This window comes from Ipomoea nil, unplaced genomic scaffold, assembly GCF_001879475.1.
Source record: "Ipomoea nil cultivar Tokyo-kokei standard unplaced genomic scaffold, Asagao_1.1 scaffold1447, whole genome shotgun sequence".
In the NCBI taxonomy this organism is placed as follows: domain Eukaryota; kingdom Viridiplantae; phylum Streptophyta; class Magnoliopsida; order Solanales; family Convolvulaceae; genus Ipomoea; species Ipomoea nil.
This window is the reverse complement of record NW_017617875.1, coordinates 429,722-443,449: the sequence shown is the minus strand read 5'-3', so window position 1 is coordinate 443,449 and position 13,728 is coordinate 429,722. Positions and strand designations below refer to the sequence as shown.

At 36.7% G+C, this 13,728-nt stretch overlaps 1 protein-coding gene across 3 annotated transcripts; it reads right to left on the bottom strand.

The window, feature by feature from the left end:
• Positions 1-6,021: 6,021 nt before the first annotated feature.
• LOC109188606 (NAC domain-containing protein 17-like) lies at positions 6,022-13,476 on the bottom strand. Of its 3 annotated transcripts, none has more exons than XM_019339239.1 (4): positions 13,135-13,476; positions 11,062-12,237; positions 10,360-10,775; positions 6,022-6,256 (listed from the first exon to the last, which is right to left on the bottom strand). In XM_019339239.1, exons 1-4 carry the CDS (start codon positions 13,310-13,312, stop codon positions 6,239-6,241), a joined length of 1,788 nt encoding a protein of 595 aa, XP_019194784.1. In that variant the 5' UTR covers positions 13,313-13,476; the 3' UTR covers positions 6,022-6,238. The 3 variants fall into 3 exon arrangements, with proteins under 3 accessions (XP_019194784.1, XP_019194783.1, XP_019194782.1); XM_019339238.1 differs by having other exon boundaries at positions 6,022-6,266; positions 10,370-10,775; XM_019339237.1 differs by lacking the exon at positions 6,022-6,256 and having other exon boundaries at positions 10,286-10,775; positions 13,135-13,475.
• Positions 13,477-13,728: the final 252 nt, after the last annotated feature.

The following is a 13,728-nucleotide window of genomic DNA, read 5'->3' as shown; positions in this document are numbered from 1 at the left end:
TCGATCTCTGGTCATTCTTCTAAAGTTTCACCTCTATGACCAGTTGAGCTGCCCATGCGGGTAATTAATTTAGAGTGGAATCATCAATTTACGCATAGTTAAAACTAATTCTTGGTAAATAATAAATTTTCTGTGTGAATGAATTAGATTTAGTACCAAAAAGGGCATGTTTAGGAAAGGGTTCACCCTTGAGTTTGTTATACCAGGACCAAGTCTACCTTGCAACATGAATTCTAATTTTAAACGACATAATACTCCGTATATTTTTAGTATAAAAATTGTGAATTTCTAGAATATAAGGTGTAGAACAAAATTTGTGAATGCAATACAAGATCATCAAATCTTAATATGTTAATATTGTATAATTGCAGTATTTGAAAGGAACTTGTGAATATAAAATACAGCAATCAATTATATATTTTTTAACATTGTATGTTCGTAATATACAAATAGTGAAATTTTTAAAAGGTAAATTATAAAACATTTAGTATGTAAATTGTAAACATTTGTACGCGGATAAGGTGGATCTCCACAAAATAATTTACTCTTAGGTTGTTTGCAATTAAAACAATTCACTAGAAAATTGAAATTTTTTTAATCATAATGAGTATTAAAGCAATCAAACTATATCAACCTTCTTAGCTATCAAAATCTAGGGAGCTATCAAAATCTAGGGGGAGCATTAAACTCTGTAATGATCCGGAAGAAGAAGTTGGAATAATACAGGCCAAACGACGTCGCAAGAAAAAGGAAGTTGAGGCCAGTTAAGTACACAGGCAAAAACGTCGTCGTATGAAGAAGCAGTTACGACGGCAGTTATGAAGGATCACACGGCGTCGTATTGGCGTTAGGAGCAGTTATTTCAGTTGTAATCGCAATTCCTTTTAAGTCTTTCTGAACAAGTATTTTGGATTATGAGAAATAATATGCAGCATTTTCCCTTTCAATTTTCTCTCTATTCTCTCCGTATCTCTCTTCTCTCCCTAAACCTTCCCTAAACCCTAGAAACATCACAATTGGTATTAGAGCCCTCAATGGAGGCTCGCATGAATCAGCTTGAGCTAGTGGTGGTTGACATCAGTCTCCAGATGGAAGAACAGAAGAAAACGACGCAGGACGTCGTGGAAAAGCTTGTAGAACAAATGGTCCAAATGGATCACCGGATGAAGGATTGGAAGAATGAAATCATCGAAACAATTCGGCTTAACCGGTCGCCGCCTCCTATAATGAACACCATCCCTAGTGCATCCTCAGTTAATGGCGCGAGAGCTGAACCTTCAACTAGGCACGCACAGAGCCAGTTTCCGCAAGGAAGGAGAACTGGAAAGGCCCCAGCGGTTGCCTCGCCGGAAATCGGAGTTGAGGAGGAGGCAATCGAGTATGAGGAATCTGAAGGAGAGGTGATTCCTGAACGGATCCACGCAACTAGGAGGGATCCACAGCTAAGATCTCCAAGGTGGAATGCAGATTCGGCCTTAATGAGGTATCGATACGATTTCCCCCCCCCCCCCCCCCCCCCCTTTGATTACAATCATCCTAGATTATGGGTGAATCGATGTGAGAGATTCCTTCTTATGACTCACATCCCTCGGATCGAGGTGATGCATGTCCTCTATGTTAATTTGACTGGGAAGGCCGGCCTATGGTTTGAAGGATACCTAACAAACCTAGATGGGGGCTTCGAGTGGACACACTTTGCAGAAGCAGTGTGTAAGAGGTTTGGAGGGGAAGTGGGGCTGTAATGGAAGAATTCACAAATTTTAGGCAGATAGGGGGAGTGGTAGAGTTTATTGGTAAGTTTGAAGAGTTCCAGAGTCTGCTTATTCAAAAACATACTACTCTCACTGAGTCCTACTTTCTGGAGGCTTTCATAGCAAGGCTTAAGCCTAACCTCAGGTGCTTTGTCAAAACAACCCAACCTAAAACATTGGCAGATGCAATGTGGATTGCCAAGCAGTTGGAAAAGGGATTCCAGTCTAATGACCTATCTGGAAATTCCTTCCCATATAACCCTAAGCGTACTACTACATTCTCAACCCCAAAACCATATAACCCCCTCAATAAACCCACCAATTCCCAAACATCCACAGCCTCAAATAGCCAGAGCAGTACTGGGAGAAACCCTGAAGGAACCAGAATTAAGAGCCAATTAAGGGAGCAGAACAAATGCTTCAAGTGCTTTGACCCATGGTACCCTGGACACAAATGCAAAGGGTCCACCATCCATGTGATGGAAGAAGGAGAATTTCATGATGTCCCTGAAGAATTGTTGAATGAAGGGCACGAAACAGAAGATAAAAGTAATCAGGATCAGGCTGAGGTCTCCTTCCATGCTATGATGGGGGGGAGAAGGTTTAAACACCATCAAGCTATTGGGAAGTATACATAGAAAACCAATAGTCATTTTGGTTGATAGTGGAAGCACTCATAGTTTTCTTGATCCCACAGTCCTCCTCCAATTGAGAATTGAGTCAGAAAAGACTCAAGCACTTACTGTGTCTGTTGCCAATGGTGATCAAATGTGGTGTGACTCTATTTGCAAGGGGTTGAAGTGGCAGGTCCAGAAGGAAACCTTTGTGAAGGACTTTAGAGTGCTGAAACTAAGAGGGTGTGACATGGTGCTTGGTATGGATCGGATTGATCAATATGCTCCAATTCAACTCCACACTAGGCCACTGGGGATTTCCTTTTATAAGGAAGGCAGAAAGGTGATGTTAAAAGGGTTAACCAGAAATCAAATAAACTGCAGGAAGCCACTAAAAAGGACCTCAGAAATTGGCAAAAGAATGGTGTGCAAGGATTCCTTGTGCATTGTGAAGGAAGGGAATGTACTGAGGAACATAGTAGCAATTTGTGTTTTAAGATGGAACTGCAGTCAGAATTCAAAGAGCTCACTGACTAACTTCAAGAGTTTCAGGAGCTATTTGAGGAGCCTAAGAACCTACCTCCCAGAAGGGCTTATGACCATCACATTCCCTTAATTCCAGGAGCACAGCCAGTGAACATGAAACCCTACAGATATTCTTTTGATCAAAAGGATGTTATAGAATAGATGGTGGAGGAAATGTTGAAGGCTGGAGTCATTACTGAGAGTGTATCTCCATTTGCCTCTCCTGTTTTGTTGGTGCCAAAAAAAAGACAACACTTGGAGATTCTGTGTAGATTACAGAGCCCTGAATAATATCACCATTAAGAATAATTTTCCTATTCCGGTCATAGAGGACTTATTCTCTGAGTTAGCTGGATCCAAATACTTCTCCAAGCTTGATTTGAGAGCTGGTTATCATCAGGTGAGAATGAGGGAAGGAGAAGAGTACAAGACAGCCTTCAAAACTCACCAAGGACTTTATGAATTTAGGGTTATACCCTTTGGTCTTACTAATGCACCAGCTACTTTCCAAGCACTTATGAACAATGTTTTCAAGCCCCTACTAAGAAGATTTGTCTTGGTCTTCTTTGATGATATCCTAGTATACAGTCCAGAATTGAAGGTACATTGGATACACCTAAGAGAGGTCCTGACCCTTATGAGAGCACATAAACTACTAGCCAAGCTCAGTAAATGCTCCTTTGCAAGAAGAGAGGTGGAATATTTAGGACACATAATATCAGAGAAAGGACTACACACTGATCCTTCTAAACTGCAAGCTGTGGCAGATTGGCCTAAGCCTACTTCTATTAAAGGTTTAAGGGGTTTCCTTGCCTTAATTAGATATTATAGAAGATTCATTAAATCTTATGGGGTGATTAGCAGGCCATTGACTAACATGTTGAAGAAGAATGCCTCCCAATGGAGCTCAGAAGCTGAAATAGCATTTGACAATCTGAAACAAGCCCTGTGTACAGCCCCAGTTATGACATTGCCCAATTTTCAGAAACCCTTTATAGTAGAAGCTGATGCCTGTAGTAAGGGCATGGGAGCAGTCCTAATTCAAGAGGGAAAGCCCATTGCATACTTCAGTAAGGCATTTGGGGATAAACACTTGAGTCTGTCAATTTATGAGAAGGAATTTATGTCTATTATTAATGCTGTGGAAAAGTGGAAACCCTATCTCATGGGAAGGCAATTTGTGATTAGAACTGATCACCATAGTCTTAAGTTCCTCATAGACCAGAAAATTACTACTGCTACTCAACAGAAGGGCCTCTCAAAGCTTATGGGATTGCATTATACTATCCAGTATAAGAAGGGGAGTGACAATACTGTTGCAGATGCTTTATCCAGAAGGGGGACAGATCAGGAAACTGTATCCAAAAAGGGCAATCCTGAATTGAATGCTGTTCTTATTATCAAACCCCAGTGGGTGGAAGAAGTTCTCAGTAGCTATGAGAATGATGAATGGGCACAGGAACAGCTGGTATCCAATCTCATTAGCCCTGGAGGTGATCTCAACATAACTATCACTGAAGGACTAATCAGATATAAGGGCAGACTCTATATTGGCAACCAAGGGAAACTAAGGAAAAAATTGGTAATGCAGATGCATGACTCACTTTTAGGGGGTCATTCTGGACAATTGGGTACATATATATCAAAGGCTGAGAGCCTTGTTTTACTGGAAGAAAATGAAAGAGGCAGTCAAAGAGTTGGTGGAACAGTGTGACACCTGTCAAAGATGCAAAACTGAAAACATTGCTACCCCTGGCCTCTTACAGCCCTTAAACATCCCTGATCAAGCATGGAAGGGAATTTCCATGGATTTTATTGAGGGATTGCCCAAATCTCAAGGAAGGGAAGTGATCTTAGTGGTGGTTGATAGGCTAACCAAATACAGTCATTTTATGTCCATGAATCATCCATACACTGCTGAAGGAGTGGCAGTAATATTCATGGAAAATGTGTACAAGCTACATGGTTTACCAAGGGACATTGTAACAGACAGAGACAAGATCTTCCTTAGCAAGTTTTGGCAATCCATTTTCAAGCAATTGCAGGTCCAGTTGAGTATGTCAACTGCATATCACCCTTAGTCTGATGGGCAAACTGAGAGGGTTAATAGATGTTTGGAGACATATTTGAGATGCATGGTTTTTAACAAGCCCAAAACTTGGTCCAAGTGGTTACACCTTGCTGAGTATTGGTACAATACTAACTTTCACTCTTCTTTACAGTGCACACCATTCCAGGCACTATATGGTTACCCACCTCCCATGCTTGCCTTAGGGGCTGGACAGAGAACTGAAGAAAATAGATGGGTGGCTGAGAGAGATGCCCTATTAGCAATGCTTAAAGACAATCTCAAAAAAGCTCAGCATAGAATGAAACAGCAGGCTGATGAAAGGAGGAGTGAGAGAAGTTTGCAAGTGGGAGATTGGGTCTATTTGAAGATCCAACCCTATAGACAAATCTCAGTGGCTATAAGATCCAATGTCAAGCTCACTGCAAAATATTATGGCCCTTATTTGGTGACTGAAAAGATAGGGGCTGTGGCATATAAGTTAGCATTACCCCCAAGTGCCCAGATCCATCCAGTATTCCATATATCTCAGTTGAAGAAGAAGATTGGAAGCCAAGTATTGCCACAGTTGGAACCACCTCTGGTAGGACATGAGGGAGAAGTCTTTGCCCACCCTGTGGCTGTGCTGAATAAACGGCTAGTCAAGCGTAATAACCAGGCTGTTACTCAGATTCTAGTGCAATGGGCGAATCTGCCAAGGGAAGCAGCTACATGGGAGGATTTCTATCATATTATCAAGCAGTTTCCTACCTTTGATCCTTGGGGTCAAGGATCTCTTGAAAGAGGGGAGTAATGTAATGATCCGGAAGAAGAAGTTGGAATAATACAGGCCAAACGACGTCGCAAGAAGAAGGAAGTTGAGGGCAGTTAAGTACACGGGCAAAAACGTCGTCGTATGAAGAAGCAGTTACGACGGCAGTTATGAAGGATCAGACGACGTCGTATTGGCGTTAGGAGCAGTTATTTCAATTGTAATCGCAATTCCTTTTAAGTCTTTCTGAACAAGTATTTTGAATTATGAGAAATAATATGCAGCATTTTCCCTTTCAATTTTCTTGAGATATCAGGCAGGAACCTTTTCCAAAATTAATTATAATGCTTATGAAAAACACACAATTCTTTAGTTAACTTTATCTAATTTAACTATGGAGTTGTGAGTTGTGACCTAGTGTGATTAAAATGAAATTTTGAAAATAAAAATAAAATTTTGAGGCTGTGCAAGGCTTCTACTATTTCGAGGTAATGGTAACTTCTGTTACCCAAAACTTTTGAGTGAGATTTCATTTGTAATACACTATATTGCTTTCCCTAGTTTCGATAGCCGTTAACGGCGTTATGTTGTGCATAATTTGAACTATACATCCATAACTTCATAACTATACATTCAGAATTGCATAACTACACATCCATAACATCATAACTATACATTCAGAATTGCAGAACGACACATCCATTAACTTCATAACTATACATTTAGAATTGCATAACTACACATCCATAACTTCATAACTATACATTCAGAATTGCATAACTACACATCCATAACTTCATAACTATACATTCAGAATTGCATGCATAACTACACATCCATAACTTCATAACTATACATTCAGAATTGCATAACTACACATCCATAACTTTATAACTATACATTCAGAATGTGAAATTATAACTTCATAACTATACATTCAGAATTACATGCATAACTACACATCGATAACTTCATAACTATACATTCAAAATTGCATAACTACACATCCATAACTATACATTCAGAATGTGAAATTATAAAATTATGAACATATGTTTACGTAACTAATGACAATCGAAAATGATTTTTTTTAAAGTAAAACGACGTCGTTTTTGCAACGTGTGCACCATTGCACAACATAATTTGCCCTTTTACAGACTCTCTAAAAGTTTGAATTGAATACCTCAAAACTTTTAAAGTTCATAAAAATTTTTAAAAGTCTATGAAACTCATGATTGAATACACCCGGCCTCCTAAGAAAAGAAAAAGAAAAAAAAACAATCGTTGATTCTACCGCAGCAATCAACGGGCTATTACAAAATTATTCTAACATTTAATTACTCGCATTCATTTTGAATAAATTCTTATAGATAGGTTAGAGTGTTAAAAAAAATGTAAAAACATGAGTAGCTTTCTTTTCGTTTTTTTTTTTTTTTTTTTTTTTTTTTTTTGTGAAGCTAGCTTTCTTTTCGTATATATACATATTCCTTTTAGCCCCAAGATTTAATTGTTCACTAATTGGGGGGAGTTCGACATCCCAACACCTGTTGCTTTGCAATAATGTATCCCATACCTTCAGGTATGGAATCATATTAATTATAATAGTTGTGAGTGGAAAATTAACAACGCTTACGTACCTATAAATACTATTTGGGAAAAGTGTCAAATTGGCCCCCTAAGTCAAGTGGATAGTGCAATTGGGTCCCCAAAGTGAAAAAAACTTCATTCAAGTCCCCTAAATCTGTAAAATTGTTCAATTAAGTTCAATATGACTTGTTTAACAGGTTAAATCGATATGGTGTTGACACTTGTCTTTCTTATTTTATTTTTAAAAATAAATACTTTTTATTTATTAAAAATATTATTTTTTTATTAATTAATTTAAAAAATAATAATATTTTAAAAATTAAAAAAAAAAAAAAACAAAAAACAAAAACAAAACAAAAAAAAAAATAGCCACCGGCTGTCCGCGCCGGACAGCTGGTGGTTGTCTTCTTTCTTCACAGACAGCCGTGGCCGTACAGCTGTCTAAGGAAGACGGCCAGACGTCCATGGCCGCCTTCCTTAGATGACTGTGAAGAAGGAGGATAGCCACTAGCTGTCCAGTGCAGACAGCCGGTGGCTTTTTTTATAAAAAAAAAATAATTTTAATTTGTAATATTATTATTATTTTAATTAATTAATTTATAATAAATAATATTTTTAATTTTTAATAAATAAAAACATTTATTTTAAAAAATAAAATAAGAATGACACGTGTCAACACCATATCGATTTAACCTGATAAACAAGTCATATTGAACTTAATTGAACAATTTTACCGGTTTAGGGGACTTAAATGAAGCTTTTCACTTAAGGGACCCAATTGCACTGTCCACTTGACTTAGGGGGCCAATTTGACACTTTTCCCATACTATTTTCTAAGAAGGTTAGTAATGACTTGCATTCCACTTGAACAATTACAACTATATATACATAAACTTAACACTAAATTAGGAACTAATTCATACAACTATATAGAGAAAATATTGGAAAAAAAAATGTTCTTATAAAACTATCGAGTGCTTTCAATGTGTGAACTAGCTAATAATGACATGGACAATAGCAATGGAAGAGTGTCTAACAAGGAGGAATGTTACAAATGCATGCATGTAGCATGTTGTATTGTATTTTTAATGAGTTATATTATATGTACTTTAATTTCATTATATGTGGATCCATTAAACGGGTTAGATTTTTTATAAGTGTTACACTTTTCCTCATAAATATCACTCCATAAAATTTTCTTTATAAATAACTCTTCAATCCCTAATGTTATATTTTTGATTTAAAAGTATTGTATTTTTCCTCAAAATATTACAATTTTCATGAGTAACAAACAATTTATTACTTACTTTTAATTAGTACTCTTTATTACATTTTTCAGAATAAATATTACATTTTCATCTTAATCCGGCCCGTCTCACAGAATAGGATACTCACCCTTAATTATTAGGTTGATTAACTTTGGTCTTCCATTTTTACTTTTTCTCTGATCAATACAAACCAATTGACAGAAATACGTACTTTTAGTATTAGTGTATCTCGGGGATTTGGGAGGCCATGTAGCGGCAAATTATACTATGCACCAGGGCGCACAATGTCATGGCCCAAAACGATATCGTTTGTACCTTTTCATGTATCTGCTGTTAACTTTTTTTTAAAAAAATTATGTTTTGAATGTACAGAATTTTATAATAGAATACACAGAATTTTATACCCGAAAATACATAATTTATAACTGAAAATTCTCATGTTTTGAATATACTGAATTTTATACTTGAAAACACAGAATTTTATAAGTGAAAATTCTCATGTTTCGAATGTACAAAATTATATAATAGAATGCACAAAATTTTATACCTGAAAATACAGAACTTACCAAAACGACGTCATTTTGGGAGGCACGGGACACACATTGCAATGTGCATACTGGTGCACGGTATAACGATTGCCATGTAGCAAGGATCATGACGAGATTACGAATTTTGCCAATGATGTGTATTGGTCACAATCATTTTATTTGGTTTTCTTGGATGTTAATTCTAAATTCAACAAACAAAATTAACCGATAAAGTTGATCAGTTAACCAAATTTAATTATAATTGCTGGGTTAAAGTTAAAGTGTCAAACAATGGTTATGGACTTTTTAGTGCATAGATATAGGTATATTACACGGAGTAAGTAATACGATTCTTTCTAATTATGGACTTTTTATCTAATAATGATTCTTTATCTAATTATTTTAGAGTGGAATCATCAATTTACGCATAGTTAAAACTAATTCTTGGTAGATAATAAATTTTCTTTGTGAATGAAACAGACTTAGTACCAAAAAGGGCATGTTTAGGAAAGGGTTCACCATACCATGGACCAGGTCCACCTTGCAAGATGAATTCTAATTTTAAACGATATATAAATTATACTCCGTATATTTTTAGTATTTGGAATTGTGAATTTCTAAAATATAAACTTTAGAACAGAATTTGTGAATGCGATCATCAAATATTAATATGTTAACATTGTATAATTGATGTATTTGAAAGGAACTTGTGAATATAAAATACAACAATCAATTGCATATATGTTAACATTGTGTGTTCGAAATATACAAATAGTAAAATTTTTAAAAGGTAAATTATAAACATTTAGTATGTAAATTGTAAATATTTGTACGGGATAAGGTGGAGCCGAGTCCACAATAATTTACTCTTAGCTTGTTTGCAATTAAAACAATTCACTAGAAAATTGCAAATTTTTTAATCATAATGAGTATTAAAGCAATCAAACTATATCAACCTTCTTAGCTATCAAAATCTAGAGGGGAGCATTAAACTCCTGATTTCTTGAGATATCAGACAGGAACCTTTTCCAAAATTAATTATAATGCTTATGAAAAACACACAATTCTTTAGTTAACTTTATCTAATTTAACTATGGAGTTGGGAGTTGTGACCTAGTGTGATTAAAATGAAATTTTGAAAATAAAAATAAAATTTTGAGGCTGTGCAAGGCTTCTAGGCTTCATCAAGGCTTCTACTATTTCGAGGTAATTGTAACTTCAGTTACCCTAAACTTTTGAGTGAGATTTCATTTGTAATACACTATTATATTGCTTTCCCTAGATTTCATAAAGATGCCAAAGTAATGGCAAGACTTTCTCCCTACAACTATGAGGCTCCTATGAACGAACATCCATAAGATGGCACACAACACTCCAATTAAAGAAAAACAAAATAATCCATTTTTAGACTTGCCGGAACGCCTTGATGTTGCAGAGGTATTACCTGAAGCAACTTTAACGTTTCTAGCATTTAATCTTATTCTTCTGATGAAGCTAGACATTCGCTCAAAGGCCTTGTTCACCAGAGCACTTTCTGCAGCTGAAGCAGGAGTGGCTGGTATAGATTCAATAAAGACCCATAGAGCGGAAGAGAAGCTTGAATTTGTAGCATCATCCTGTATATTATTCTGATTCAAATTTGCTCCCACAGGATGATCCTCAAAATGATTACCATATACCATACCTATACACACCAAAACTCGGTAAAATTAGCAAACAATATCTTGCACTGTATATTAGCAGTAGAGCTCTTGAAGCTGGCTCAAACTCCCCCATTTCCACTTGGGCAAAAGAGTTCTCGCCGTTTGGAAGGATGACATGGAGTTCCATACCATCCATCTGTCCAAGAGCCCCTCCTCATATAGTTAACCAAGGCATAAACTGTTTGCATTTAACATTTTATTTAAAAAAAAATGAGTCATTGCTACAATCCCAATAGTTATATTTGTTGTCTGCAACAATTTCTGTACCTGAAGTCAACGGAAGGTTGGCACTCTGACTTGCTTCAGTCAGGTTCACTGTGCTACACCACCTTAGATCATGGCTCCATAACTGGTGGTTGAATTCATTACCCTCGTTCAAATACGACTGCTGGTTAATCATTTGACTCACTTCACTCGGATTTATAATGCTATTTGCCACATGATTTGTAGCTTGTCCAGCACCTTGACCCACTCCAATAGCCCCCATATCATGAAGGAACATAGCTGCATCTTGGTAGAGCTCGAATTCATTCAGTCCATCAAAATCAACGACCTGCTGGCTCCCATAGTTCTCCACTGGCTTATCTAAGTTGTAGTTAACACTGAGTTCTGAACCATCAAGATCATTCATCTCCAAAAAACCTTCAAGGAAGTCCTCTTCCACTACAGGAGCAGATGTGACCTCAGTTGCTTCATGCAATTGCGGCTGCAATGTCCATGAATGTATCGGATCGAAGTTGGCTTGCTCATTATGCAGTGGTGGGAGAGAAAAAAGAGTAGCAGTTTGCACTGGCAAATAAGTCTCCCCTGCAGAGTGATCCAGCAGAGCATTTGCAGTATCCTCGTTACCAACCAGCTTGTCCACATAACTATTATCAACGGGAACCAATTCTGTAAGTGAAGGTTCATCTGCAATATACTTCAGGAATTCCTCAAGACCATCTATCAGGGGAGGCAAGTCAGGCAACACATCATTAGGTTTTGGATCATTAATAAGCCCAACATCATTGACATTCTTCCTAGATTTTTCCTGCTCAACAGGGAGATTAGTTCCAAAGCATTCATCATCAGCCCAGTCCTCCTCATTAAACGGTGCACCATATTGCTCCCCATTTTTTGGCCCAGGTCCACTCTTCTTAAACACCTTGTACAGTGCATAATAATCCTGTGCAGATTGGCATCTTGACAACTCCATTTCACCCAAAGTATACTCATGCATCACCCAATCTGTTCGTTCCCCAGTAGGTGCACGGCCTTTATAGAAGACAAGGGTTTTCTTAACACCAACATCACGAGAATTACACGTAATAGTACGGTCCTTCCCAGTTGTCTTCCAGTATCCATGCTTGGTTGCTCTGTTAGTCCTGCGACCATTCGGATATTTTCTATCCATGGGGCTAAAGAAGAACCATTGCCGGTCACCAGTCTTCAACTTAGATAGCTCTGCATTTCAAAATTTGCAAAATCAAAGACAATAAATTTGCCAAAAAATTTTTTTTAAAAAAAAACATTATCAAACCAATAAAGCTGGAAAGGTGTAGGTTATCAATTGTTATACAGGAGTATGACTTAATGTGAGACACCAATCAACCCAAAAGGATAATGTTTTCAAGAAAGCCATACAAAGTTTTTAACTCATACTCGGTTACTCAGACTGCATACAGAACTGAAATCACAAACTTTAAAGTTAGGTAATAAATTGATAGTTGTTTGACTCTTACTTTCATGAATTAGATAACAATTCAGCAATACATTTATACAGAGTATTTCACAATTCAATGTGTTCCACAATATTATTGTAATTAATTATCAATTATTGGCATCTACTATATACTATATATATACTATCTACATATATAGATGTCACCAAACATCAAACTTAGTACTTGAAAAAATCAAAATTGACATCACTTCAAAAAAATTGTTCCATAAATCCAAATAAATCAAACAAAAGCACATATTTAAGATGCCCAATACAAATCAACCATATATGATCCCAATAAAACAGAACCACAACCACAGGAATATTCAACAAGGATCGGTTCAAAATAATATTTTTTCATTTGTCTTAACCAAATAAACAGCCATTAAACACGTAGGTAGAGCGAATATCAAAAAGATTCAAATCACGCAAATCCAAAAAGATAAACTAAGCTGAATATCAACAAAAAAGAAAACGGAACAATAGTGAAAAGCATCATCAAACACCTCATTATGCCGCTATACTCAAGAAAAATAATCAAATAAACATCAGAAATAAAACCCACAATCAACAGACGAATACACAAGGCCAAGCAAAACCCTAATGATAAAACAAAATCAATGGCGTGGAAAAAATACCAGGCAAATCATCCGGATCCCACTTGTAGACGTCAGTCTCGCCGATGACATCAGTGAGAATTTGCCGCCGGCAGATCCTCCTCTTCAAGAAATATAGGAGCAGCTCCTCGTCCGTCGGGTGAAACCTAAACCCCGGCGGCAACCTCTGGTCAGGGAAACCCTCTTTAGCCATAACCATGTTTTCCCAATCACAATTTTTCCGAAAACCGAACAAGTATAGAAATCGGAGAATTTGAAAAGTAATGAAGAATTGAGAGGCTTGATTATCAAAGAATGATGATCGAAACTGAATTTTGCAGCTGTAGAACTGTGGAACGGTAATATTATAATAAGGGTTTTGGGGTTGAGGAATAAAAGTGTAATTTGAGATTGGTAAGAAGCTTCCTGGTACTTGGGTTTAAGTGTTTAGCGGAGTTAATTAAAGAAGAGATTGTTGATCGTAGTGAGCTCTGAGTGAGATTTAAGGGACTGGAAAAAATTGGTATTTTTGAGTTTCATTTTTAATTATAATTTTCTTAACCAATATTCTACATTTTACATATTTATTTCGTAATAAAATTTGTCAAATACACAAATAGGAATTTGTTTCCATAT

Excerpts from the sequence above, each read along its gene's own strand:
- LOC109188606 (XM_019339237.1), bottom strand. The coding sequence starts at position 13,312 with ATGGTTATGGCTAAAGAGGGTTTCCCTGACCAGAGGTTGCCGCCGGGG. Across the intron at positions 12,238-13,134 it reads GGATCCGGATGATTTGCCTG|AGCTATCTAAGTTGAAGACT; the intron begins GTATTTTTTCCA and ends TTTGAAATGCAG. Across the intron at positions 10,776-11,061 it reads CAACCTTCCGTTGACTTCAG|GTATGGTATATGGTAATCAT; the intron begins GTACAGAAATTG and ends TGGTGTGTATAG.